This window comes from Tachyglossus aculeatus, chromosome 7 (genome assembly GCF_015852505.1).
Source record: "Tachyglossus aculeatus isolate mTacAcu1 chromosome 7, mTacAcu1.pri, whole genome shotgun sequence".
NCBI classification, from domain to species: domain Eukaryota; kingdom Metazoa; phylum Chordata; class Mammalia; order Monotremata; family Tachyglossidae; genus Tachyglossus; species Tachyglossus aculeatus.
The window spans coordinates 30,872,573-30,900,466 of NC_052072.1; the positions used below are offsets into that span (position 1 = coordinate 30,872,573).

The 27,894-nt window shown below is 44.4% G+C and overlaps 1 protein-coding gene across 2 annotated transcripts in view; it reads left to right on the forward strand.

Moving 5' to 3' along the window:
* Positions 1–26,874, forward strand: part of LRIG2 (leucine rich repeats and immunoglobulin like domains 2) — a 53,750-nt gene extending 26,876 nt beyond the window's left edge. The window contains exons 7-16 of one of the 2 annotated variants that reach the window (XR_005451834.1): positions 1,054–1,125; positions 1,731–1,799; positions 4,578–4,741; positions 8,492–8,812; positions 9,851–10,132; positions 11,882–12,331; positions 13,910–14,059; positions 14,750–15,037; positions 17,125–17,631; positions 26,814–26,874. Coding sequence is in view for 1 of the 2 variants with exons in the window: in XM_038748907.1 (XP_038604835.1) it covers positions 1,054–1,125; positions 1,731–1,799; positions 4,578–4,741; positions 8,492–8,812; positions 9,851–10,132; positions 11,882–12,331; positions 13,910–14,059; positions 14,750–15,037; positions 17,125–17,351 (2,023 nt within the window). In the remaining variant the exon portion in view is untranslated. Of the gene's footprint in view, positions 1–1,053; positions 1,126–1,730; positions 1,800–4,577; positions 4,742–8,491; positions 8,813–9,850; positions 10,133–11,881; positions 12,332–13,909; positions 14,060–14,749; positions 15,038–17,124; positions 18,397–26,813 lie in introns of those variants that run through there. The other variant, XM_038748907.1, reaches the window with a different exon arrangement.
* The last annotated feature ends 1,020 nt before the right edge of the window (positions 26,875–27,894 follow it).

A 27,894-nucleotide genomic window follows, 5' to 3' on the forward strand; every position in this document is an offset into this window, starting at 1 on the left:
GTGACTTTTATGTTTGATACCTTCGCCCCAAGTCCACAAGAAGGGAAGCTCAGCAGTAGTTTCAGAATTGCTTAGTTTTTTTGAGGGCCCTTCTATTGAAGATCGCTGTTGAGTAAGGCCAAGCGGAGTTAGTATATGCCTCCCAAAGTTGATTACAGTAAAGGGTTGGCATTTTGGAAATAGAAGCCCGTTGCAGCTCTTGGGATTTACAGGGAATTCAGTTAACAGCAGGGTGCCAATTTAATGCACAGGGATGAATTTAGAGCAGCGCTTTAGGGTGGGGTTGGGCTTCGGGAGAGTGCAGTGTCCTCTGTGTACGGGGCTTGAAGGAGGCTTCGCTTCCTCCTCCTTCTCTTTCATCGCCCTCCTCAACCCACCTCGCGCGTCTTCCTCACCCTGCAAGTGACCCCAGAGCCCAGTGGAATTAAAAATTGGCCCCAACCTAGGGTAGGAGCCATCTAGGTTTTGAAGGTGAGCGGAGACCCAGCTTGCCTCAAGCTCTTCCCCAGACCCTCCATCAGGCTGCCCTGCATGACTAAGGGCAAGAAAATCCATTGGTGGTATTTACTGAGGCACTTAGCGTGGGCAGAGCACTGTACTTAAGTGCTTGGGAGAGGTGAATACAGCAGAGTTGCAGATGTGATACCTACCCACAGGGAGCTTACAGTCTGCAGAGAAAAGCCTCCCACCCAGCCTGGAGGGGTCCCGAGGAAACCTGCTAAATTCTGGGATTGGGGCTGTGTTTAGTATCTTTTCTGACTTAAGCTTTGTAGGATGATAGAGAGGAGTATGAAGAAGGGGAAAAATTAGCCTTGATGCAGTAATTACTGGTGCAATAATAAGTTCCCTATCCAGAAACAGTTTGGGGAGACATTAAATCTTTTCAGAAATGCTGAAATCAGAACTTTGGACTTTGATTTGGGTAATAGTTGAGCCGCCTCCTTACCCCCCAAAATCAATTGGCTAAAGCATCCTGGCAGTTATTTGATCATTTTGGCGAGATTTCCTTTCCCTTTTATTGAGGGGGAGAACTTATTTCTGTTTGTATTTCAGAATCTTACAAGGAAACCAGATTAAATCAATCACAAAGAAAGCATTTATTGGTCTTGAAGCACTTGAGCATCTGTAAGTATTTAGCTTCACTAAACAAATGACTTGCTATTAGTTATCGAAACTTTTGTCTCCCTATTTTAAATGCTTCAATTTTATTTTCCCAAGCTCTTAGTGTGGTCTCTGCACATGGAGGTGTTCAGTAAATATTATTGATTTGATGTAATTTATTGAGTACTTCCTGTGTACAGGAGTGCATTAAGCCTTCCACCTTTGAGGTGCTTACTGTTTAATAAAGGGTAGATATAACACACAAATACATAAGCACAAATAATATCCAAACAATAATAATAGTGGTATTGGTTAAGTGCTTACTGTGTGCCAAGCACTTTACTAAGCGCTAGGGTGGATACAGGCTAATCAGGTTGGACACAGTCCCTGCCCCGGCTGGAGCTCACATTCTTAACCCCATTTTACAGGTGGGGTAACTGAGGCACAGAGAAGGCAAGTGACTTGCCCAAGGTCACACAGCAGACAAGTGGTGGGGCCGGGGTTAGAACCCATAATGTTCTGACTCCCAGTCCTGTGCTCTCTCTGCTACGCAGGCTGAAATAGAAGTGTATTTTATTGTCTGTGTGCAGAAATGCAGAGGGCTAATGCGGGTGTTCTTTGTTTTTCAGAGACTTGAACAACAATGCCATAATGTCTATCCAAGAAAATGCTTTTACTCAAACACATCTCAAAGAGTTGTAAGTAACTTTGTTGTTTTCGCTAATACTCAGTCCGTTCTCTCCACCCTCCTCAAAGGGCTACTCACTAGATAAAAAATGAAATGTTCCCAGATGTTCCTCAAAGTGGGTAAAATGTAAGGTAGGCTCCTTGCCCGACCTAATGGCTGGATTCTGTGGGAAAACTCATCAGATATAGAACAGCGCTTGGCACATAGTAAATGCTTAACAAATACTATTATTATTATTATTATTATTAATAATAATAATGTCAGGGCTGGGTGACACCAAGAGCACTCTGCTTGTTCCCCAAGCTACCATTTTGCTCTTACTGCTTTGGAGGATAGGAAGAGGAAAGCAGAGTTTCCTCAAAACTGGCCCATCAATGCAAACTTTCTAAATGCTTTTTCTGACTCCTCCTTTTCCCTCTCATTCATTCAATCGTATTTATTGAGTGCTTACTGTGTGCAGAGCACTGTACTAAGCGCCTGGGAAGTACAAGTTGGCAACATATAGAGATGGTCCCTACCCAACAGCGGGCTCACAGTCTAGAAATGTGACTTCTAAGTGCAAAAAGTGATCTGCACTTGTGGGAAATAACAGCCTTTTGTCTCTACTGATATTTACTTCCTCTTAGATAACAGCAGGGCAACCAATTTACAGATGGCTTCAGGCAGGAAAGCTGAGCACAATAGTATAGAATTAAATTGGAAAAAGATAATGATCACTGTGGTATTAAGTGCTCACTATGCTGCTAAGAACTGTGCAAATATCATTCATTCATTCAGTCGTATTTATTGAGCACTTACTGTGTGCAGAGCACTGAATTTCTCGTTCTTGGTTTCTACTTTTAGAAGCTAATAGACAAACTTTAAAAAAAAATTGAAGATGATTTTAGTGTTCGATGCGTGTTTCTAGTGTTCCAATTTGTATTTACCTTAAATAGTTAAAATATTATTGCAGTGAAAGGGAGCCCAGGAGACATGTCCAGCTCTGGGCTTGTCTTGTGATGGGTCTGGCAGCAATTTGATTGGAATTGTTTTAATTGGTAACAGCACGAAAGCCCTGTTCTTTCTTAACTGCGTGGTGCCAGATGTCAGTGTTTCCTAGCCTTTTCTAATTGGTTTTCTTCTTGGGTGTTGGGAAGGCCAGATTTATAACCCTACCAGGTTTTACCATATCATGGAAACTTAGAATGTTACAAATCAGAATGCCCTCCACCAGCACCCAAGAAAAATATCAACTCAGCATGGAAAGATACCTGACTCCAACTCTTGTGAGAACCCATTTTTAAAACATTGACTAGAAGTGAGGAGAAAGGAAATCATTTTGCCGAATGTTCAGGAGTGTGATTATGGAACTGCGTTGCTACCTCAATCCTTTAGCCATCTAATGATCTCATTGTGTCAATGCCACTTCCTTTCAGCAATATCCCAGGCAGAATTACTGAATTTTGACTTGATCAATTTAGCAGAAACGGAAGGGGTCATTATTAGAAGTGATCAGCATTCAGTAAGGCATGCTTACTTTCAATTAGTTTTTGAACAATAAGGAGGGATAGGGATGGGAGAGTGGCGGATTTTAAGACCCCTTTTAAGATGATTGATCAGTCATATCTCAATTCATTTTCCTTGGCAGGAAATTGTATTTGAGCTCTGGGCATCCTGCCAGTAAAACAGTGGTTTTTGCAAAATCCTTTTGTGCTATCAACCTGAAATCTGGTTCCCTGTAATCAATCAGTGGGTCATATTTATTGAGCACTTACTGTTTGCAGAGCACTGTACTAAGTACTTGGGGAGTACAGTATTGCAGGGTCCGTGGTCATGTTCCCTGTCCACAACAAGCTTACAGTCTAGAGTCTGTACAGAGTGTTTGCAGTCTATAACCAGAGCATTTTCTGAATAGGAGCCTCAGATATTGTGAAATCAACATAAGAATCTGACATCAATTGGATGATCTTAAGCTATGATTGAGTTATACCGGAAGCCTTTTATGTGAGAAAGTGAAACCCACCTCCTCCAGGATGCATTTCCCAAAGAATTACTCAGCCATTTTATTGTTGTCATTTGTTTTTGTTCATTTTCTCTGTATTTTTGCTATTACCTTAATATATCAGTTTTTCCTCTTGCTCTCCCTGAATGTAAACAATGTGTGTTTTGTCTCTCCTATTAAATTGTAAGCTCCCTGAGGGCAAGGGCATGTCTACCTCGAAAGCAGCGGGGCCTAGTGGAAAGAGCACATACCTGGGAGTCAGCAGACATGGGTTCTCATCCAGGCTGTCGCTTATCTGCTGTGTGACCTTGGGCAAGTCACTTAACTCCTCAGGGCTTCACTTCCCTCATCTACAGAATGGGGATTCAGTACTTATTCTCCTTCCTACTTAAAGTGGGCGCCTCATGTGGGTCCTGATTATCTTGTATCCACCCCAGCGCTACGTACAGTGCTCTGCACAAGTTGGCACTTAATGGATACTAATAAATGAATTAAATGAAGGGAGGGTGGCAAGAGTCAGCAGGAACAGCTCATTGGAAGTGGTTCCTTGTGAGGTTTCAGAGCCTCAAAAGCAGATCCAGTATTTGTAGCAACTACTTCTACTTCTTGTTGGAGCAAACTTTCGAGCTCTGGAGTCACCACAGGTGAGAGGGATTTTGAATGGGTTGATCATTTCCAACCCCTCGTTTTCTACTGAGGTGTTTATGAACATTGGGTTCTAGTATTTCTGTCAGGAAATGCAGTAACATAGAATGAAGAGTGAAACAAGTGATGTTTTCTTCTGTGTCGCTTTTTCTTTTCCTTCAGGATGCTCAATACCAGCAGTTTGCTCTGTGACTGTCAGCTGAAGTGGCTGCTTCAGTGGCTGGTTGACAGTCACTTACAGCAGGCCGTGAATGTTAGCTGTGCCCACCCAGAATGGCTAGCAGGGCAAAGCATCCTGAATGTGGACCCTGCAGACTTTGTTTGTGGTTTGTACTTGTGGTGCTACTTATATTAAAGTTGGATGCCAGTGTCAAAGTAGAAATTCTTACCTCTCTTCCCTAGAAGGCGGGCTGTCCATCTCCTGCACCTTACCTCTCGTTTCCTTGATGAGCAACCTGGCCTGGTGGAAAGAGCATGGGCCTGATGAGTACCTGGGTTTTAATCCCGGCCCCACCACTTGGTCTGCCGTGTGACCTTGGGCATGTCACTTTACTTCTCTGGGCTTCACTTCCCTCTATGAAATGAGAGTGAGCACCTCATTTGGGACACGGACTGTGTTCAACCTGATTATCTTGTATCTACCCCACTGCTTAGTACAGTGCCTTGTACAGAGTAAACACTTAATAAATACTGCTAAAAAAATGTGGTTCCTACATTTTCTACTATCAATCAATCAATCAATCGTATTTATTGAGCGCTTACTGTGTGCAGAGCACTGTACTAAGCGCTTGGGAAGTACAAGTTGGCAACATATAGAGGCAGTCCCTACCCAACAGTGGGCTCACAGTCTAAAAGACTACTACTTGTTCCGGCCAACTGTAGGCCAAATTCAGAGGGGTTTCCTGTGTGACAGTTGTTGCTTATTCTGTCACCGTGCCTTTCTTAATGGGATTATGGTGTCTACCTATCGGAGTGAACGTGTGTGGCAGGATATACCGCTATATTAGAATTTCCATTTTTATGTCTTGTCAAGTTCAAGAACACGAAAGCAAGCATATTCCATGTCTGCCTAAATGCCTATATCAGGTTTCTTAATCATCATTCCAAACAGCACAGGACTGGGAGTCAGGTCATCTGGGTCTTAAACCCGGCTCTGCCTCTTGCCTCTTTGTGACCCTGGGAAAGTTGCTTAACGCCTGTACCTCAGTTTTCTCAGGTGGAAATTGGGGGTTAAATATTTGTTGTCCTTCCCCCCCCCGCCCCCCCATTTGACTGCAAGCCCATGTGGGAGAGGAACCAATCTGATGGTCTAGTATTATCCCAGTACTTAGTACAGTGCTTGGTATGGTATAAGCACTTAACAAAAGGAAGATAATTATCAGCATTACAAACCCTGCCCAAAAAGCAGCGTGGGTGAAACAAACTGCCTTTCACTTTCAGTGACAATCCCAGGCTTCCTTTTTAAACTGCATTTTTTTTTTCAGCTGGAGTACATGTGCTCTTCTGCTGAGTCTCATCTGATTCTCTTGTATCTACCCCTGCTTAGATGCAACAGTTTTGCACAGGAGCAGGGGTTGGAGAGGGTGAATTCTCCAGCACAAATTTTCTCGTGCTATAAGAGAACTAGGTGTCCAGGCATACCCACAATACAGCCATAATATATTGCTCGAATACATCAATGTATCGTGCGATACATTTCCCCTTTCACTTATAGGTGTTGTATTAGGATTCATTTCAGAGCGTCTGTGAAAATATAAAATTCTTTTACGTACAGTAGTCCATACATCAGTCAACTGTTGTTCTCAATTAAAGTAATGCAAAGCGTAACATCGTACCATTAACTAAAGCATTGTAATGTGATTGGTCTTTCAAGGGTGCTATAGAAGTAGAAATTTGCCCTGCTTACTTTTATAATGGATTTTCGACTTCATTGGTTTTTCTCATCTGATTTATCTTCTACCTCCCCAATGCTTAACACAGTGCTTGACCCCTAGTAAGTGCTTAATCAAATAGTGAAAAATTTCAGTGTCCTTTTAAGTTAAACCACAGCATTGTATTCTTTATAAGCACTCCATAGCAAGCTAACTCTTTCTGAACAACAACAACAATAATAATAATAATAATTGTGGTATTTAAGCATGTAGTATGTGTTAAGTACTATTAAATGCTGGGGTAGATACAAGATAATCAGATTGGACACAGCTGCTATCCCACTTGAGCTCAAGGTCCAAGTAGGGAGGATGAGTACTGAGTCCCCATTTTACAGATGAGGAGATAGGCCCAGAAACATTAAGTAACCTGCCCAGGGTCACACAGCAAGCATGGCAGTGGAGTAACTGACTCCAGCCTTGAGCTCTTTCCACCAGTCTGTGCTGCTTCTCCTGAGCATCTCCGCTCACCTTTGGTCTCCTCTTTCCATCAGCGTCATCTTCTGTAATCATTTTTTTTTTTAAATGTACCTGCTTTTGGAAAATTGATGCAAGGCTTTTTCCTTAGCTGGTGGTAGAGCGAAGATTTTAGTTTTAGAGGCAGCCATGACAACCTCTACCACCACCACCATCTTTCAGGTGGGTTTCTCTGCCTCATCAGAGAGCAGCATAGAATTGGGGCGAGGCAGACGGGGCCAAGAATTTAGGAAGATTTCAGCGGCCCCTCCTTCTGCATCCTGATCCTGTGTAGCTTTCACCTGAAGCGGAGAAGCTGAGGAGGTTGTGGGGGAGGCAGGGCTTGAGAGCAGTTATGATTTCTGTGTTTCAACTGAAAATAGCCCAGAATCAGGCAGGAGGGATGGGGTTACTTAAATCCACCTAAGATATCTGCCCCTTCTATTCTGACTCGACTGTGTCGCCTTCCTCCTGAGACCCAGACCAAAGTGGAGAAGCTGGGCTGCAAGTCTGTGTTTGGGAAGTGATGGGCCGGGGCGGAGCAGGCAGGGAATTCGATTCCCTGCAGCAATTGGATATGATGGCGGGGGCGGCAGGGGAGTGACTTTGGGATCTTGGCTCCATCAAGTATTAGTGCATATATATCTCTGGATTTTGCATATTGTGATTCAGAACCAAAGATGATAATGATAGTGCTTAGTATGTGCCTAGCACTAGGCTAAGACCTGGGATAGATACAATGCCAGTCCCGCGCAGGGCTCACAAGCCTGAGAGTGGGGGACAAGAATCTAATCCCCATTTTACAGATGAGGAAACTGAGGCATAGATGAATTAAATGACGTGCCAGGGGTTGCCCAGCAGGCAAGAGGCATGAGAAGCAGCGTGGCTCAATGGAAAAGAGCACGGGCTTTGGAGTCAGAGGTCATGGGTTCAAATCCTGGCTCCACCAATTGTCAGCTGTGTGACTTTGGGCAAGTCACTTAACTTCTCTGTGCCTCAGTTACCTCATCTGTAAAATGCGGATTGACTGTAAGCCCCCCATGGGACAACCTGATCACCTTGTAACCTCCCCAGCGCTTAGAACAGTGCTTTGCACATAGTAAGCGCTTAATAAATGCCATCAAAAAAAAAAAAAGAGGCAATGCCAGGATCAGAATCCAGGTCTCCTAAGTGTCCGGCCCCTGCTCTTTCCATTAGGAGCTATACTTGTATTAGAAAGTTAATAGTCTTTATCCATCTTGAGCCCACAAAATCTGCAGAAGTGAATAAAATGTAGATTTTGCCAACAGCAGCGGTAACACTGGGGAGGGGATTGTCAGCAAGGATTCCCTCCTAGACACCGTCCAAGGTGCGGTAGGTAGGTCTGGGTGGGGGAAGTGGTGGAAGGAAAGGATTGACCATTGGGTAGGTTGCCCTCTTCCTCCAAGCCTCTCAGCCAACTGTGGAGTGATTGAGTGTGATGGAATATCTTCACCCTTGTGAGGGGGTGTTTTCTACCTGGTTATTATTATTATTTTCATTTTTATGGATCTTCTAAGGCCAGACCTGGAGGGTGGGGGGTGGGTGTGTGCATTGGACAGGTTGGCAATCTGGCAGCCCTTACTGAAATTATCAGTTCATTTGACAGCTGAAGCTTTATTAGCTGTTCAAAAACTAAATGACGTAATACTTGTGCTTTTTTACCCCCCACAGATGATTTTCCTAAACCGCAGATACGGACACATCCAGAGACCACAATTGCTTTAAGAGGCGTGAATGTGACTCTCACCTGTACTGCAGTGAGCAGCAGTGACTCCCCCATGTCCACTGCATGGCGCAAAGACAGTGAAATCCTCTATGATGCCGAGATTGAGAATTTTGCCAGATACCGGCAGCAAGGTGGAGAAGCCCTGGAGTACACGACCGTCTTGCACCTCTTCAACGTGAATTTCACAGACGAAGGAAGATATCAGTGTATCGTCACTAATCATTTTGGATCCAATTATTCTCATAGAGCCAAGCTGACGGTGAACGGTAAGCGGTTGCGCTCTTTTGATGTGTTCTTTTTGGTCAAGGAAACTAGATGTGGCTCTCCAGCTTCCCACTGTAGATGATATTGCTGGCTCTGTATTAAAATCACTGTACTGCTGAGGAGGTAGAGTCCCCCGCCGAGCCAGTTTGTTTGCCCAACGTGTCCTCCGTGGATCCAAGCTTAGTCTGGGCAGGAAGAAAGAGAAAACAATGGAGATTGTTTTTACCACCGTGTCTTCCTCATCTCCTCCAAACAAAACTTTAGCATTCTGCCTCAGGTTACTCATTGTGAGGCCATGACACCCTCCCCACCCGCAACAGGCTTTTTAGTGTATTTCATTTTTTGCTTTTGATTTCAGAAGTTTGGCATGGCACCTCGTCAGGAAGCAGGAAAGCACTATTTACTTCCCTAACTATAGTTAGGCTATAGTCGGCAACAGGTAGCTGGAATAATAGTAATAATGGCATTTATTATTAAGTGCCTACTTACTGTTCTAAGCACTGGGGAGGTTACAAGGTGATCAGGTTGTCCTACTGGGGGCTCACAGTCTTAATCCCCATTTTACAGATGAGGGAACTGAGGCACGGAGAAGTTAAGTGACTTGCCCAAAGTCACACAGCTGACAGTTGGTGGAGCCGGGGTTTGAACCCATGACCTCTGACTCCAAAGCCCATGCTCTTTCCACTGAGCGTGGAATAGCGTTCTGAAACAAAATGGACATTGTAGTTAGGGTTGTGTTTTTTTTTAAAAAGAAATTGAGGATGAGGCCTCATCTACATAGTGAATCCATATTCTCCTTCCTCTCTGCCCTCCCTTGGCACTGAAGGTGGGAAGTGGTAGGCCTTCATCCTGGAGGACTCCTTTCTGAAGCGCTAAAGGTCCAAGTTTTCAAGTAAAGGCAAACTCACCTCTTGGTCCATAAGTGGCGTCTGCAAGGGCAAATAGGGCACGAAAGCATTCTTTCTGGTGTTGGGCTACCAGTTCTTTCCCCATGTATTGATGTTGCCTTGCGTTTCATTACGGGGTCCCTCTCGGCTCAGAGCTGCCTTCATTTCTGAAAACCCCGATGGACCTCACGATCCGCACCGGAGCCATGGCCAGGCTGGAGTGTGCCGCGGAGGGCCATCCGGTTCCTCAGATTTCCTGGCAGAAAGACGGTGGCACCGACTTCCCCGCAGCCCGAGAGAGGCGCATGCACGTCATGCCCGAGGACGACGTGTTCTTCATAGCCAACGTGAAAATCGAAGACATGGGGATCTACAGCTGCATGGCCCAAAACACTGCAGGAGGCCTCTCGGCTAACGCCACACTCACTGTGCTGGGTAAGCCTGTCCCATGACTCACGGTGATGTTCAGCTGCTTCTCTCCTCGAGGCCTGCTCGTAACTTTATGGAGTACAAAGTCCCCAAGTTGGGGACAACCTCCACTTCCTCATCAGCCTCTTCCCGGAAGGGGTTTTGCCTGGCAGTAGAGTGAAGCTGGCTAGCCTGGTAGGAGAGACGTTGTACTGTCATGGAAAAACAGTAGGGTTGGAGTCAGGGTATCATCATCATCATCATCAATCGTATTTATTGAGCGCTTTCTATGTGCAGAGCTCTGTACTAAGCGCTTGGGAAGTACAAATTGGCAACATATAGAGACGGTCCCTACCCAACAGTGGGCTCACAGTCTAAAAGGGGGAGACAGAGAACAAAACCAAACATACTAACAAAATAAAGGGTCGAAGATGAACCCACAGTGAAAACCCTTGTTGTTCTGTAAGCTTATTACCGCAGGGACGTGTCTACCAACTGTGTTATATTGTACTCTCCCAAGTGCTTATTACAGTGCTCTGCACATATTAAGCATTCAATATCAGTCAATCAGTCAGTCATATTTATTGAGCGCTTACTGTGTGCAGAGCACTGCACTAAGCGCTTGGGAAGTACAAGTTGGCAACATATAGAGACAGTCCCTACCCAACAGTGGGCTCACAGTGTAAAAGGGGGAGACAGAGAACAAAACCAAACATACTAACAAAATAAAATAAATAGAATAGATATGTACAAGTAAAATAGAGTAATAAATATGTACAAACATATATACATATATACAGGTGCTGTGAGGAAGGGAAAGAGGTAAGATGTGGGGGATGGAGAGGGGGACGAGGGGGAGATATACCATTGATCTTTCAGGAATACTATTCCCCTGTGTGCAGGCTGAATTCCTTCTGAGGAAAAAAAACATTTTTCCTTCTTTTAAATGACCCTGAATTGGGGCATCCTTCTTGATGGTCACCCCCATGGTTTTTTAATACTGCTGCACAAAAAATTTGACAGGTATCAGAATAATTTTCCGTGTCCTGGTTATTTCAGTGAACAGAATTTGAGTGCCTGCTCTAGGAGTATTTCTTGAGCACCCAGTTTGTGTAGCTCCCTACAATAATACTAATAATAATGATGGTATTCGTTAATTACTTACTATGTGCCAGACACTGTACCAGCTGCTGGGGTGGTTACAAGCAAATCAAATTGGACACAGTCTCTGTCCCATGTGGTGCTCAGTCCCAGTCCCCATTTTAGAGGTGAGGTAACTGAGGCGCAGAAGTGAAGTGATTGCCCAAGGTCACACAGCTGACAGGTGGCGGAGCTGGGATTAAAACCCGTGACCTTCTGGCTTCCAAGCCCCACAGGTCATCATCATCATCAATCGTATTTATTGAGCGCTTACTGTGTGCAGAGCACTGTACTAAGCGCTTGGGAAGTACAAGTTGGCAACATATAGAGACAGTCCCTACCCAACAGTGGGCTCACGGTCTAAAAGGTCATAGCAGGTGCTTGGAAAATACAGAATAAAGAAGTGAGATGTACCTTCCCCACAAGAAGTTTACACTCTTATTGGGGCGTGGATTTTAAATTTTAAGAAGGATTAGTCATTTGGGGGGCCATGCGTTTATTTGTGTGTTTGTGTGTGTGTCTATACTCAGTGTATTCACCCACAACAATAGTCACAATGAAAATACTGTAGATTTTTGGAAGAGCGTTACCCTTAAAAAGTTAAAATATTTCCTTGTTTGCTTTCCTCTTGTTTAGAGACCCCTTCGTTCATGCGCCCTCTGGAAGATAGAACCGTAAGCCGGGGAGAAACCGCAGTGCTGCAGTGCATTGCTGGAGGAAGTCCGGCTCCTCGCCTCAACTGGACGAAAGACGATGGTCCTTTGATGATCACAGAAAGGCACTTCTTTGCTGCAGCCAATCAGCTTCTTATCATCGTGGATGCTGGGCTAGAAGATGCTGGCAAATACACTTGCATCATGTCCAATACCCTTGGGACTGAGAGGGGGCACATCTACCTAAATGTTCTCTCCTCTTCAAATTGTGATTCCTCTCAGAGTAGCATCGGACACGAGGATGACGGCTGGACAACGGTTGGCATCGTCATCATTGTTGTGGTCTGCTGTGTTGTGGGCACCTCTCTGATCTGGGTCATTGTTATTTATCATATGAGGAGGAAAAATGAAGACTACAGTATCACTAACACAGGTCAGTGGGATCCAGAGCTGACCAGTTGCTTAGGTTGCAGCAGGGTTCTGCCCCTGAGTCTGAAGCTACTTAAGAGACCTTGACTATTAAGTGCGGAGCTTCTGTAATTTCCTTTGTGTCACTGCTGGTTTGGAGGGACAGTAAGTTGGTATTAGGCTCCTGAGTGCGAGTTTTCTATCAAAGAAGGTGCTTACAATAGTAGTAGTAGTAATGGTGTGCTGTTCACTCACATAATTGACTTCAATGCATAATTCCCCCACTCCCCTCCCTATTTCTGAGGGAGAAGTGAACGGTTTTTTTGTAAGCAGTGATAGTGGCCCGGCTGGGATAGGCAGAGGAGTCAGAATGTCAGCAGATGCAGACATGGGTCAGAAGAGGATGGGGCGGGCAAGGGTGTTAGTATAAATTCATTGAGTCCGTATGTATAATAATAATGGCATTTATTAAGTGCTTACTATGTGCAAAGCACTGTTCTAAGCGCTGGAATATGAGCACAAGTTCTGGGGGAAGGGTGAATAAAGAATGGAAGTCCAAGTGCAAGGCCTGTGCACTTCCCCTTTCTAGACTGTGAGCCTGTTGTTGGGTAGGGACCGTCCCTAGATGGTGCCAACTTGTACTTCCCAAGCGCTTAGTACAGTGCTCTGCACACAGTAAGCACTCAGTAAATACGATCGAATGAATGACTGAAGGCCTGAAGGTGTCTCCAACCACACTGAGCGGGTCGGAGTGGTTCAGTTTCTGGAGGAAAGTGCTGCCGGAATTCCTGTCCCTATTGCCTGATTCATAGGGACCGTCTCTATGTGTTGCCAACTTGGACTTCCCAAGCGCTTAGTACAGTGCTCTGCACACAGTAAACGCTCAGTAAATACAATTGATTGATTGATTGATTGAGTCCCTCGTGTATGCAGCACAGGGGAGGGTGCAGTAGTGTGGAAAGAAGCAGTCTCAAGTCCCTTCTCTTCCTTCTCCCCCCACTTTCCTTCTCCTTTCCCTTAATTGCTAGATTCGATTCCCCACATAACAGTCCCCCATGCACACCTCCCCATTTTCTGGTTGCCAAAAAGTGGGGCATTTATGGGAGTAATTACGGAGCGTATTAAGTGCTTACCGTGATCCCAGAGTAGATAGTGGTGGCAGTGACAGCATCTTCTCTGATGACGTCCAGTGCCTCACAGCATTCCGGCTGCCTCACAAGGAGGCCAGGAGACGAGATCTTCAACCCTGTTACCTTGGAATTGCATAAGGAGGGAAATCAAGTTGTCAGCGGCAGAGAGTGGGAGTGAGTATGGTTTTGGTTGGAGAGGATGACTTTTTACAGATTTATAGCAAAGTGAAATTTTGATGCCAGTTTGCGCTGTTAAATTGATGGAATTGGGTTGAGGTGGACAATCTAGCACATCAAAGTCTAAAGAAATGTACCTAGCTGGTCAGTGGCATAGGCATTTCAGCAAGGGCGTGCTATTGGATGTATTTTGGTATGCAAGGATGCCACAATTAATTGAGGGAAGTTTTTTTCCCCCCTAAGTATCCTTTTAAAGCTAGTTTAATGCCTGTTTGTCTCTACGTGTGTTTTTCCAGAGGAAATGAATTTGCCCGCGGACATTCCCAGTTATCTGTCCTCTCAAGGAACGCTTTCCGAACCACAGGAAGGCTACAGTAACTCTGAGGCCGGCAGTCATCAGCAACTTATGCCGCCTGCTAATGGATATGTGCACAAAGGCACTGATGGTAATCACAGTTTGTTCTCTGCTGAGCTGGAATGCAACTTGAGGAAAGATTTTGAATGTGTGTGGCCTAACAGTGTCTTTTTGAGTGTCTTGAAAAATTTCATCCTAACTGGTCTGAAACAGATTTGGGAAGATAAATATCTCGCACTTAACACTTTCTGTCAGACATGCCAGCCGATCAGACTCTGTTGGATGAAGGTTGCCGTCTCTCTGCCAGCCTCCCGAAGCCATTTTTTTTATTTTATAACATCTGAAAGACAGTGTGGAGATGGGAACTAGAATCTTACCATGGCTTCTCGCTCCTGTGCTTTACTTTGTAAGCCAAAGGTTAATTAAAACCTTGATTTTTGGATAGCACTTACTTTTAAAGGGCTTTGACTTTTTTTTCATTCTAGCCTCAGCATCCAGCGTGGTAGGGAGATGTGGGTGTTATCTCCGTTTTCCAGATGAAGAAACTGAGACCGCGGTTAAGGGTTGTGTCGAAGGCTACCCAGTAGACCAGTGGCAGAGATGGTTAGAATTTAAGCCTCTGTCTCATGCTCTCTCCACTAGACCATGCTGCCTCTCTTGGCATTTTTGGGGTGCTATGCCAATCTCTTCTCCGGTCCTTTGTACATTATTTTACATGCCAGATGGGAGTTGGTGTCTTTCACTCTGTCAGGAATATTCTTTTTCTTGTGTTTTTCACCAGGTGGCACAGGTCCCCTGGTGATCTGTTCAGATTGCTATGACAATGCCAACATCTACTCCAGGACCAGAGAATACTGCCCATATGCTTACATTACCGAGGAAGACCCCCTGGATCAAACACTGTCCAGCCTCATCGTGCAGATGCCCAAGGAGGCCTATCCAACACGGGCTTCCCAGGAAACCACAGGCCTGGAGAGCTTGACGCCTGCAGACAGAGATGTGTCAGTCTTCCTTACGAACCATGACAGGATCAGTGAAAAGAAGCTTTCATCGGCTCAAATGAACAGCGGTAAGGAGTCCGATGTTTTGTCCTCTCCCACTCGATAGCTTTCCTAGTTTGACATTCAAGCGCTTAGTACAGTGCTCGGCACACAGTAAGCGCTCAATAAGTACGATTGAATGAAGGAATTGAGCTGAACAAACAGCCGAAGGAGTCTGGGAAACCCTTCTCCAGATGTTGCTGGAACAGATTTTTTTTTTAGATAATCAGATATCGAATAATCCAAAAGCACTTTGCCTTGGTAGGGTTGAAAATAGCACTTTCATGGTGGCAATTGAGCCAAGATTCATCATCATCAATCGTGTTTATTGAGCGCTTACTATGTGCAGAGCACTGTACTAAGCGCTTGGGAAGTACAAATTGGCAGCATATAGAGACAGTCCCTACCCAACAGTGGGCTCACAGTCTAAAAGATTCATGCTAGAGAAGGTAAAGGCATTTGGATTTTGCTTAATAGCGATTCAGCTTTTGAGAAAATACTTGGGTAAACCTTAAAAAACAATAGATTAGATGCTATGGAAAATTGTTCCTCTTTGGTTACAATTTACACTGAAAATATAATTTTAAAAAATTAGTATTCAGTGGGCCAGAGGAACTGCTAGAAATACTTTTTAATCAATTTTTGCTTCCTTCTCTGGGTTATAGTTCTATTCTGCTGAGTAAATAGTCCAAAATAACTCTAGAGACATGTTTACACCACATTTGAAGTGCCTCTGTGTGCCTTAAAGATCTGTAAAGAGTAGGTCGTGATTAGGCCCATTGTCACTGCTGTCATTTCACTAGAGGTAATTGAACAAATATGCATTGTACTTTCCCTTTCCCCGAGACGTTAAGTGAACAAAACATTGTCTCAGAAGCAGGGAGTGTTCAAGCTTATTCCATAAAGCTCTTCAGCCTTCTTTCAGTCCACTGTGGTTACCGTTGTAGTATTTCAGGGAATGATTTTCTTTTCTGTGTCAGCGAGGAGAAGGCAAAACAATAGTTGAGAGTGCTTTTCCTTCATTGATTCTGTTTTGCCAGGTCCCCATTTTGCTCTGGGCAAGCACTTGTCTGCTTGCTTTCCATTTATTGCTTCTTGAAATGCATCATCAGCCTTATTAATTCAGCACACTGTAAACAGGGCAGTTGAAAACCCATTCTTTCTGTGTAGTCCAAAAGCCCTTAGTTACTGCAGCCAAGCCAAGTGGTCTAACTGAAACTCTAACTGTCTGGTAGAAAGTCTCCAAGAAGTAGTAGCACACAATCAGGCTAAGAATAATGTCAGTCTTTTGGAAACCCAGAAATTGAATTTTCTGTATCCATTTTAGACCAGGACATTCAGCTGCCAGCAGTGTCTTGTGACCTTGTGTTCTTCTATAAATGAACTCGTAAAATGAGGATTGAGACTGTGAGCCCCATGTGGGGAAAGGGACTGTGTCCAACCCGATTTGTTTGTCTACCCCAGCACTTAGTACAGTGCCTGGCACATAGTAAGTGCTTAACAAATACCATATATGTTTGTAAATATTTACTATATTTATTTTACTTGTACATATTTATTCTGCTTTTTTATTTTGTTAGTATGTTTTGTTGTCCGTCTCCCCCTTCCAGACTGTGAGCCCGCTATTGGGTAGGGACCATCTCTATATGTTGCCAACTTGTACTTCCCAAGCACTTAGTACAGTGCTCTGCACACAGTAAGCGCTCACTAAATACGATTGAATGAATGAATGAATGAACTCAGGGGTTTGTGGTCATGTCGTTGAATGCAATAGCCTTGAAGGGGCTGGTTTTATATCTGTGTTGGGGGGGACCGACTGGAAGATTTGAAAACCAGAGGTTTTATTTCCCAGGTCAGCTTTTGGCTAGATTTGCTGTGGTATTCAGCAGCTGGAAAGACATTTGTTACCCATCTATTTTGGGAGGTATTAAGCAGCTGGAAAGACATTTGTTACCCATGTGTTTTGGGAGGAGTATCGATGGGCCCTGTTTCTTTAGCATTTGGCTTTAAAGGCTATTAGAAGACAGGACTTTACCCTCCCCCCCGAAAAAATGAACACCCAAAAATCACAAACCCTAAAATGGATCACTGATCCTCCTTTTCACTTTATTTTCAGAAACGCCACAGCGACCATTATGGGATATAAACAAAGACCTCGGCCCGCCGCATCCACACTTCCCTCAGCAGCCGGTTCTGGAGGCCCCACGACTGCTCCGAAACAAGGGCCTGACAGAAAGTGAGCAGGGCCATCCTGGGTCGCCCAGGCCCTGCCCCAGGTTGTGCGAGCATTCGTTTGATTTCAACAGAACTCGGAGCAGCCAAGACGGTAGGGAGGCCACATGAAAGCTACCCCCCTGTCAGGTCTGGGCGTAGACACTCAGATCCTCTGACTTTGTGCTTACTACCTCAGAGTTGGCAAAGAAATCCCACGGTCACCCGTTGCTTAACCCAGATGTTTACAGTTCCGAAGTGAGTGGACCAAGCCGAACAAGTGGACCGAGCGGAAGAGGAAGAAAGCTGCCGAGCAAGTCGCGCGAAAGAGAAGGGATGCGGGACTGCAAGCGGAAGGGCGCGTTTCTGAAGTTATGAAGGCCCAGAAGAAAGCGCTGCCGGACAGTCCCAGGTAACGTGCCCGGGGGCACACAGACTCCCCAAGCTGGGAGAAACCTCTTGCTGCTTAAATGCCAAGCTGTCTCAATTTTCCAAACGATCCCGAGGAAGCCTCCCTACTTTGCTTTCTGAGAAACAGAAATTCCTTGGACTGTTGAGTCATTTTGAGCATACAATTTTGGCAGGCTTTTCACTACCCAAGACCCGTTTCGACCGGCTGGTGACAGTTTTCTGGGGGGTGGGAGGGGTTGGTTTTGCCTTTTCGTCCCTGCGAACTGGGGAATTTGGTTGTAAATACATTTATACATATTTTTTTTTTGTATACACTACGCATCTGTGTTGGCTGTAATGTAAATATTTTTTGATATGCCCAAACCATGTAGTATCTTGTGTTGTAATCTGGAAGGCTGCTTGTCGAACCAGACTCGTTTTTGTATAACTTGGTTTTATGAAATCTGAAGAATTTGTAAGGGTTTGAAACTTCTTATTTGTTAAGAAGTATGTGTCTAAAGGACAGGTTGCTTGGTGATCGTTTACACCAGACGTGAGGCCTGGTGTGATTTTAATCACTTGTAATATTGTCAAAATTTGCTAACCGAACATTTGACCTCAGTTGTTCCTTCATGGATAGAATGCCTAGTGGGATTTATCTTTCCATGCCTAGGGGCTTTTGGTTTAAAAAAAACAAACTGCAAATGTGGGGAAAAATACACGATGCTTAATTTAAATAAATGTCTTAACTGGGGTTCATCATCAATCATCATCAATCGTATTTATTGAGCGCTTACTATGTGCAGAGCACTGTACTAAGCGCTTGGGAAGTACAAATTGGCAACATATAGAGACAGTCCCTACCCAACAGTGGGCTGGGAGGAAAGGAGGAGAATATCTTCTGGGTTGCTGGAGAGAATCTATGAGCTTGTAGGTTTTATTATCCATGTTTTGTTTAAGTTGTCTTTTAAAGCCATCAAGCTCTCTGAAAAAAAGAGTTCTGACCTTTTTTAAGCAGATTACTAATAACAAGGTCAGTGTCATAGGTCCTGATTTCAGTCCTGATTTCAGTTTCATTGCAAAAGATATTAAATTCAGAATGCAAGGCCTCATTGTGATGGAAAGCAGTGTGAAATTGAATAATTAAGCATGGTGGCCAGGTGTGGATTAACTGAAAATCTGGGTCCGGGGCTGGAACAGTCGGTGCCCCCTTCGCCCGTCGTGTGGCCGTCGATGATGTCATTGGAGCGCCACCAAACAGAATGGCAGCGGAGATATGGGGGAGCTTGTGGGTGGTCCCCACCTCCAGGACGGGGAGCTTGTTGTGTTGGGGGGAGCAGGAGTCAGGATGCCACTCCTCGCTGGGAGTGGCATCTCCTGATGTGCCTTTCCTCCCTCCTCACCACCCCCAACCTCCCTTCCTGCAGTGAGGTGGCACCTCATGAGAAATAAAAAATCTCTATCTCTCTCCCCCTCCTCTCTCTCTCTCTCTCTCTCTCTCTCTCTCTCTCTCTCTCTCTCTCTCTCTTTTTCTTTCTCTCTCTCTCTCTTTCTCTCTCTCTCACTCTAAGATTTCTCTTGGAGGCACTGAGATGAAAAGCTTGGAACCGGGCTGGTTGTTTAACCTCCCTCCACCCACCTGACTGAGAAAAAGGGGGAGAAAGCTGAGGAAGGGGATTTTTAAAGGAACAGTCCCAGGGCATACAGATAGAAGCAACATGTCCACATGAGTCTGGGAGTCAGAAAGACCTGGGTTCTAATCCAGCTTTGCCACTTGTCTGCTGTGTGACCTTGGGCCAGTCACTTAATTTCTCTGTGCTTCAGTTACCTCATCTGTAAAACGGGGATTAAAAGTGTGAGCCCCAAGTGGGACAGGGCTTGTGTCCAACCTGATTAGCTTGTACCGCCTCCAAGCACTTAGAACAGTGCTTGACACATGGTAAGCACCCAACAAATATCATTATTATTACAATTCTCTGGAATTTCATGCAGAGGAACTCCCTCCTTAAAGTCACGCTGGGGGCTGCTGTGTTGTCATAATGCCCCAATCAGCAGCTATGCTATCCTATAGCATATAGGATATGCTATACCTATGCTATATATATATATATATATATATATATATATATATCATAGGTATATATATATATATATATATATATATATATATATATATATATATATACCTATGCTATAAGGTCAAGGTCGAAAGGGGGCCTGAGGCCCTGGAGTGTTGCAGCAATCCAGCCCCCGCTGATCACCTCTTACCTTGTATCATCTTATTGACATTCCTTCACTAATGTGCTCTTTAAGAAAGGCCAAATCCTCCGGTCCACTGATTGCCCAGTTTTCTGCCTGAGATTTCAACCCCTCCCAAATGATTTTTTTTCCAGCTTTTAATTACTTCTCCACACCTTCTGCTTCACAGCCAGCTCTTCTTTATCTATGTGACACCCTCTAGCGCCATTCTCAACTACAAAAACAACTACTAATCCCTGCTTAGAACTAACTTTCAAGTTATTCCCTCTAGTACCTATTACTTTGCGATCCCTCCATTTCGGTCCATGATCTCTCTCATTTCCAAGATGTCACTGTCTACTCTTAAAAATTCTCCCATGAGCTACATGTGGAAAAAGGAGAAGCAGCTGTGGCTCAGCGGAAAGAGCCCGGGCTTTGGAGTCAGAGGTCATGGGTTCAAATCCCGGCTCTGCCAATTGTCAGCTGTGTGACTTTGGGCAAGTCACTTAACTTCTCTGCCAGTTACCTCATCTGTAAAATGAGGATTAAGATTGTGAGCCCCACGTGGGACAACCTGATCACCTTGTATCCCCCCAGTGCTTAGAACAGTGCTTTGCACATAGTAAGCGCTTAGCAAATACCATCGTTATTATTATTAGTAAGAACAATCTTTACAGAACAAGGTTTAACACTTTTTGGAAGAGAGAAAGTTTTGATGTACGGCCTAGCCAGTCCCAGGCAGAGATGGGGCTGAATGGATTGTAGGTCTGATCCAAATTTGCACTGTTTGTGTTCTTATGCGAAATAAATTAGAGCATGAGAATGCATTTTAGGTTTGGGAAAAAAAACAACTCCACCCAGACCAATATTAGTTCAGGATATATGCTGAAAGCCCCTGCTAGCTCACTAGAAGACGATCTTTCTGCCTTATAAAACCTTATGGTTAGGGATGCTTAGTAGTTCACTGCTTAACTGTACTGGCACACGTTATCCTTGATGACCCATGGGCCTTTAACCAAATAGTCCTTGAATACTAACCTGAAGAGGGGACTTGATCGTTTAAAGGAACTTGTTTAAAGTCTTTAAAAAAAAAATCATCATTATTAAAGTTCTAAACAAGGCAATGTCCCCCTTAGTCTAAGCGAGTTTTCAGGACATTCGTAAATGGGAAAGGAATGATTCCTGCATGGTTATCAGTATTGACTTGGACAAATCACTTCAGCTTACCGAAGATGAATGAGCTCTACGGGAACCTGTCCGGCCACTGAGGCCGATCACAGAAAAGTCTTTAAGTGGCGATGTGAGCCCTTTGGTGTGGGAGTCTGCACTCAGTTGCCAGTCCCATCCTCCTGGTGAACTGCTAGGTCACTACCTTGCATGACTTCACAGCAAGTATTTGATCTCCTGGGATAAGGACAGAGACTCCAAGGATGAGGAAGGCCAGCTTGCTGCATGATTTCAGCTGGAGGAATTACTCTCGGAAAAATCAGCAGCTGCTTCCTGAAAATAAGCATGCCTCTCTTTACACTGTCAGTGGAAAGGTGTTTTTAAAAGTCACTAATGCCCCACTGGCATTTCTCCCCCCATTCTAGGTCCGCATTCTCAGAGGGTCCAAGAAATCCTCCCTCCCTCCCCCCATCCAAGCCACTTGGCTACTGTTTAACTGGTTGCTTCTGAAATGCTTTCTGCCAGCTAGGGTCTAAAGTATCAGAGCCTAATTAAAGGCACTGACGCACCTGTAGAGCCACATAGCATCTTTAAAACTGCAAGGTATTTCCCCAAAAACATAATTCTCCTATCTCCTATTATTGACTCCTCCTGCCATCTCGACGATCAAAGGGAATGTTAAGGTATTGAGAGTTCAGACTGTCCCCTCCACTGCAACTCACTTCTAAAAACCTCCTAGAGTGCTCTCTCCCTCTTGAAGGTAGTTTGTGAAGCCCAATGTGATTAGTGGTTTTTAGGTTTTTTTAAAAAAACTGAGGGCTTTTGGTTGAGTCAGCAAAAGAATGTGGATCACCTGTGTTGATAGCAGGAAGCAATAGTGAGATTTAATCCTTTGGGACCTTGGCACTCAACAAACTTGTCTTCTTCAGAACCAAAAGACAGCTTGTATCTGATTTAAACACCCTCTGGGCATTTTATTCTGTGCAGTTCTCTTGATTAGCCTCTCTGTTCGGACCCAGATTTGCTGCTGTTTCTACTGAAGCTCTGTAGAGTGATTAAAAATGACCAAATATATCCCCCTCATCCTTCTTGGTTTTGCGTTTTGTTTGGGATTGTAAAAGCCTGTGTGACTCAGTAGTTCTTTGGAAGGTTAGGCTGTTGATGGGTTGAAAACATTTCATTTCCTTTTCCATCCTTCCCATCTGGCAGGTGTTCTGTTATCCACCTACTCTCAGTTCTTTCCTCCCTTAACGAAATCCAAGCCAGTGCCGTCCAGGTTTATTTTTTTTTTTTCTGGTATTATCCTGCAGTGATGACAATGTGAAATACAAGTGGGTAAATTATCTGGGGCTCCCTAAGCCACTGGAATGAAACAATTGCTTGCAAGGCAATACTAATGACTCTGGGTTTTAGAAGAGTAAACCTGAATCTAAAAAGGGCTGTTAACTAACAGTGTACCAAAAGGTTGCTTTCTCATCTAGTTACAAAGTGGTCTTTTGGGTCTCAAAAATTAATTCGAATTCTCCCCATTCCCAGTCCCCTTTTTCTGTTGGAAAATGCCAAAGTAATAGCAAACTTTGGCAGTAGGTGTACCTAAAGGAGAGGTATAAGCCAAGTTGCCCTTTCCTAGTTCAGTATCTATTTATATTTTCTCACATATAAGAATGTATATTTTGTATAGCATGTCTAACATGTTTGTCTACTGTAGTATGTCTCCATTCAATAAAGCAAAAAATACACTGTGATTCCCTTGTCAACTTATTGCCACACGTGAGCAAACCCGTGCGTCTTCTGGGACTGCTGATGATAGGAACTGGATTGAGTAATTATGGTAGGAAGTATTTTACTGGGTGCTTGAGCCCTGTGATAGACACTAGGGTAGGTATCAATAAGCAATTTGGAGAGGCTCTAAACAAATGTGAGGTACTAAACGCAATTCAGAAATTAAAAAGCTGGGTTTGGGAGAAGAGATCATGGTGGGTGGGGGGATTCTCAGCAGAGCAACTGGGGTGGCTGGTTCGGAAGAGCCCGGGCTTAATCCCGGCTCCGCCACTCGTCTGCTGTGTGACCTTAGGCGAGTCACTTCACTTCTCTGGGCCTCAGTGACCTCATCTGTAAAATGGGGATTAAAAGCGTGAGCCCCATGTGGGACCTTGTGTCTACCCCAGCGCTTAGAACAGTGCTCGGCACGTAGTAAGCGCTTAACAAATGCCATCATTGTTATTCCCTGCAGTGGAGGCTGGTCTGGTCGTAGAGCAGCCCCCCCCGAGACTCTTGGAGTCCCCAGAGGTGTAACCATGGCTCTGTGTTGGTCGGCGGGGATTACTTCTGCAGGTGTGGGGCTGTGATGGATGGGAGTGACGAGCAGAAGCTGCTGTGGCCACTGGACAGTCAGTGGCGGGTCTTGGAGCTCGTGAAGGCTCACCGGTTCCGTGCACAAGAAAGCGTGAGTTGCTTCTCCTCCTTACTTGTCCTACTTGTGCCGCTGTCATGTGCACCTCGCTTGTCCTCTTCTCATTCATCATCACGATGATGATGATACATGTATATATGTTTGTACATACTCATTACTCTATTTTACTTGTACATATCTATTCTATTGGTTTCATTTTGTTAACATGTTTGGTTCGGTTCTGCACACAGTAAGCGCTCAATAAATACGATGGATTGATTGATTCTCTGGCTCCCCCTTCTAGACTGTGAGCCCACTGTTGGGTAGGGACTGTCTCTACATGTTGCCAACTTGGACTTCCCAAGCGCGTAGTACAGTGCTCTGCACACAGTCAGCGCTCAGTAAATACGATTGATTGATTGATTACTCTATTCATTTTACTTGTACTTATCTATTGTATTTATTTCATTTTGTTAACATGTTTGGTTTTGTTCTCCGTCTCCCCCTTCTAGACTGTGAGCCCACTGTTGGGTAGGGACTGTCTCTATATGTTGCCGACTTGTACTTCCCAAGCGCTTAGTACAGTGCTCTGCATCCAGTAAGTGCTCAATAAGTACGATTGATTGATTGATTATTCATTTTACTTGTACTTATCTATTGTATTTATTTCATTTTGTTAATATGTTTGGTTTTGTTCTCCATCTCCCCCTTCTAGACTGTGAGCCCACTGTTGGGTAGGGACTGTCTCTATATGTTGCCGACTTGTACTTCCCAAGCGCTTAGTACAGTGCTCTGCACCCAGTAAGTGCTCAATAAGTATGATTGATTGATTCATTACTCTATTCATTTTACTTGTACTTATCTATTGTATTTATTTCATTTTGTTAATATGTTTGGTTTTGTTCTCTGTCTCCCCCTTCTAGACTGTGAGCCCACTGTTGGGTAGGGACTGTCTCTATATGTTGCCGACTTGTACTTCCCAAGCGCTTAGTACAGTGCTCTGCACCCAGTAAGTGCTCAATAAGTACGATTGATTGATTGATTACTCTATTCATTTTACTTGTACTTATCTATTGTATTTATTTCATTTTGTTAATATGATTGGTTTTGTTCTCCGTCTCCCCCTTCTAGACTGTGAGCCCACTGTTGGGTAGGGACCGTCTCTATATGTTGCCGACTTGTACTTCCCAAGCACTTAGTACAGTGCTCTGCACCCAGTAAGTGCTCAATAAGTACGATTGATTGATTCATTACTCTATTCATTTTACTTGTACTTATCTATTGTATTTATTTCATTTTGTTAATATGTTTGGTTTTGTTCTCCGTCTCCCCCTTCTAGACTGTGAGCCCACTGTTGGGTAGGGACCGTCTCTATGTGTTGCCGACTTGTACTTCCCAAGTGCTTAGTACAGTGCTCTGCACACAGTAAGCGCTCAATAAATACGATTGATTGATTGATTCCCCAGTCCAAATTCACTCTAGCTTTCTTGGCTGTTGGTGAAGATTGCTCCCTGGAGGATATGAAGGAAACCAAAAGATTCAGAAGCAGCCTGGCCTAATGGGAAAAGCTTTAGGTGTGGGAGTCAGAGGACCCTTTCAGACTGTGAGCCCACTGTTGGGTAGTGACCGTCTCTATATGTTGCCAATTTGTAGTTCCCAAGCGCTTAGTACAGTGCTCTGCACATAGTAAGCGCTCAATAAATACGATTGATGTTGATGATGGTGATGACTTGGGATCTAACCTCAGCTCTGCCAATTAACTTATGCCTGTTTCCTCATCTGAAATAGGGATTAAATCATATTCCAGGTTGGAGAGGGATTGTGTCCAACCTGATTATCTTCTATCTACCCCAGCATTGAATACAGTGCTTGGCATCATAGTAAACACTTAAAAGCCATAATAAATGGATTCAGAAGCAAGTTGATTCCTGGCCAGAAAAAAAAAAACCACCCACTGTCAATCCTTTTTGACTTCGTGGTTAAAAATCTTGTGGATGATGGTTCCAATGCAAGAATGATAATAATAAGCAATACTTACTAAGTGCCAAGCTCTGTGCTAAACATTGGAGTGGATAAAGGATCAGTGGACACAGCCCATGTTCCACATGGGGCTCCCAGCCTAAGAAGTAGTGAGAGCAGGTATAGCCCCATTTTACAGATGACGAATAGAAATTAGATGACAAAATAATAATAATAATGGCATTTATTAAGCGCTTACTATGTGCAAAGCACTGAGGTCACACAGAAGATCAGTAGCAGAGCTGGGATTAGAATGCAGGTCTCCCTGCTCTACCTACTAAGCCGCGCTGCCTCGCCTATCAGAGGTTAAGGGCCTTTAGGGCTAGTTTGACTATGGAGTGAATTGCATTCATTTCCTTTGGCACTAAAAAGACCTAAATCCAACTACAGACATCCTCTCTCAGGCTTCTCATTGAGTTTCCAGGTGCTTTTGAGTATGCACTATTTCAGTGAGGAAGGAGGTGTGTTCCAGCCCCTCTCACCATGTTCCCATTAATAATGATGGCATTTGTTAAGCGCTTACTATGTGCAAGGCACTGGTCTAAGCACTGGGGGTGGGGATACAAGGTGATCAGGTTGTCCCACGTCGGGCTCACAGCCTTAATCCCCATTTTACAGATGAGGTAACTGAGGCTCAGAGAAGCAAAGTGACTTGCCCAAGGTCACCCAGCTGACGTGGCAGAGCCGGGATTCGAACCCATGACCTCTGACCATTACCCCACAGGGACATGCAGTCATGAAAATGAAAGTACCTACAAGCCTCTCTCAATGGTATTTATTGAGCACTTACTATGTGCAGAGCACTGTTGTAAGCACTTGTACTTGTTGTCTGTCTCCCCCTTCTCGACTGTGAGCCTGTTGTTGGGTAGGGACCGTCTCTCTATGTCGCCGACTTGTACTTCCCAAGCGCTTAGTACAGTGCTCTGCGCACAGTAAGCGCTCAATAAATACAATTGAATGAATGGATAATTAGGAGACATTCCCTGCCTTCGGTGAGTTTACAGTTGCAGGCGTTGGATGCTGTAGCTAGTAGTTTGTGTGAAAACGTCTGATTCCCTACAGAAAAGCTATTTATTAAGGGTTCCTACCCCCTCAACACCTGATATTTTTTCCGTTCCTCCCAATTTTCCTTTCAAACAACATGCCTTTGTTGAGTGCAAAGCTAACGAGAACAGTGCTCCTTCAAAGTCCCGTAAAGGAGCTTCCAGGGGATGGTGGGCTTGGGGAGAAGCATAGTATGATGGAAGCTCATTGCAGGCAAGAATTGTCTATTAACTCTGGTGTACTCTCCCAAGTGCTTAGTACAGTGCTCTGCACACAGTAAGCGCTCAATAGATTCCTTTGATTGCTTGCTAGGAGTTCATTTGTTGCCCACATTCCTATTTCAGGTGTGAACCAAGACAAACACTTCAACTGCTCCGCTACCACCTGGAGAAGAAACAAAGCTGAGTAAGTCTATCCCTTCAGCCTGCCTCAGGGGAAACCCTCCTTCCCCATCCAGAGCTTGTACTTCCCAAGCGCTTAGTACAGTGCTCTGCACATAGTAAGCGCTCAATAAATACGATTGATGATGATGATCCAGAGAAAAGCAAAGACTTGGATCTTCTCTGTCCGCTCAGCTGTTGGCCACCAGAAAATAGAACCTATAATAGTGATGGCAGTTTGTTTCCTCCTGGCACCTGTTTCCACACCCATTCCAGAGCGCGGGCTTTGGAGTCAGAGGTCATGGGTTTGAATTCCGACTCCGCCATATGTCTGCTGTGTGATCTTGGGCAAGTCGCTTAACTTCTCTGGGCCTCAGTTACCTCATCTGTAAAATGGGGATTAAGACTGTGAGCCCCACGTGGGACAACCTGATCACCCTGTATCCTCCCCAGCGCTTAGAACAGTGCTTTGCACATAGTAAGCGCTTAACAAATGCCAATTATTATTACTATTATTATTATCACAGACCCCTCGGGTCCCTCCTGCTTCCTCTTTCCCTCAAGCAAAACTGTGAGCCTCACATGGGACAACCTGATCACCCTGTATCCTCCCCAGCGCTTAGAACAGTGCTTTGCACATAGTAAGTGCTTAACAAATGCCTATTATTATCATTATTATTATTATTCCAGTTCACTTATTGGCTCTCTGGAGAATAGGACAGGACTGTATAATAATAATAATGGTATTTGTTAAGTGCTTACTATGTGCAAAGCACTGTTCTAAGCACGGGGGGGGACACAAGGTGATCAGGTTGTCCCACGTGGGGCTCACAGTCTTAATCCCCATTTTACAGATGAGGTAACTGAGACACAGAGAAGTTAAGTGACTTCCCAAAGTCACTGTGCCTCAGTTCCCTCACCTGTAAATTGGGGACGAAGACTGTGAGCCCCACGTAGGACAACCTGATTACGTTGCATCTCCCCCAGCGCTTAGAACAGTGCTTGGCACATAGTAAGCGCTTAACAACTACCATCATTATTATTA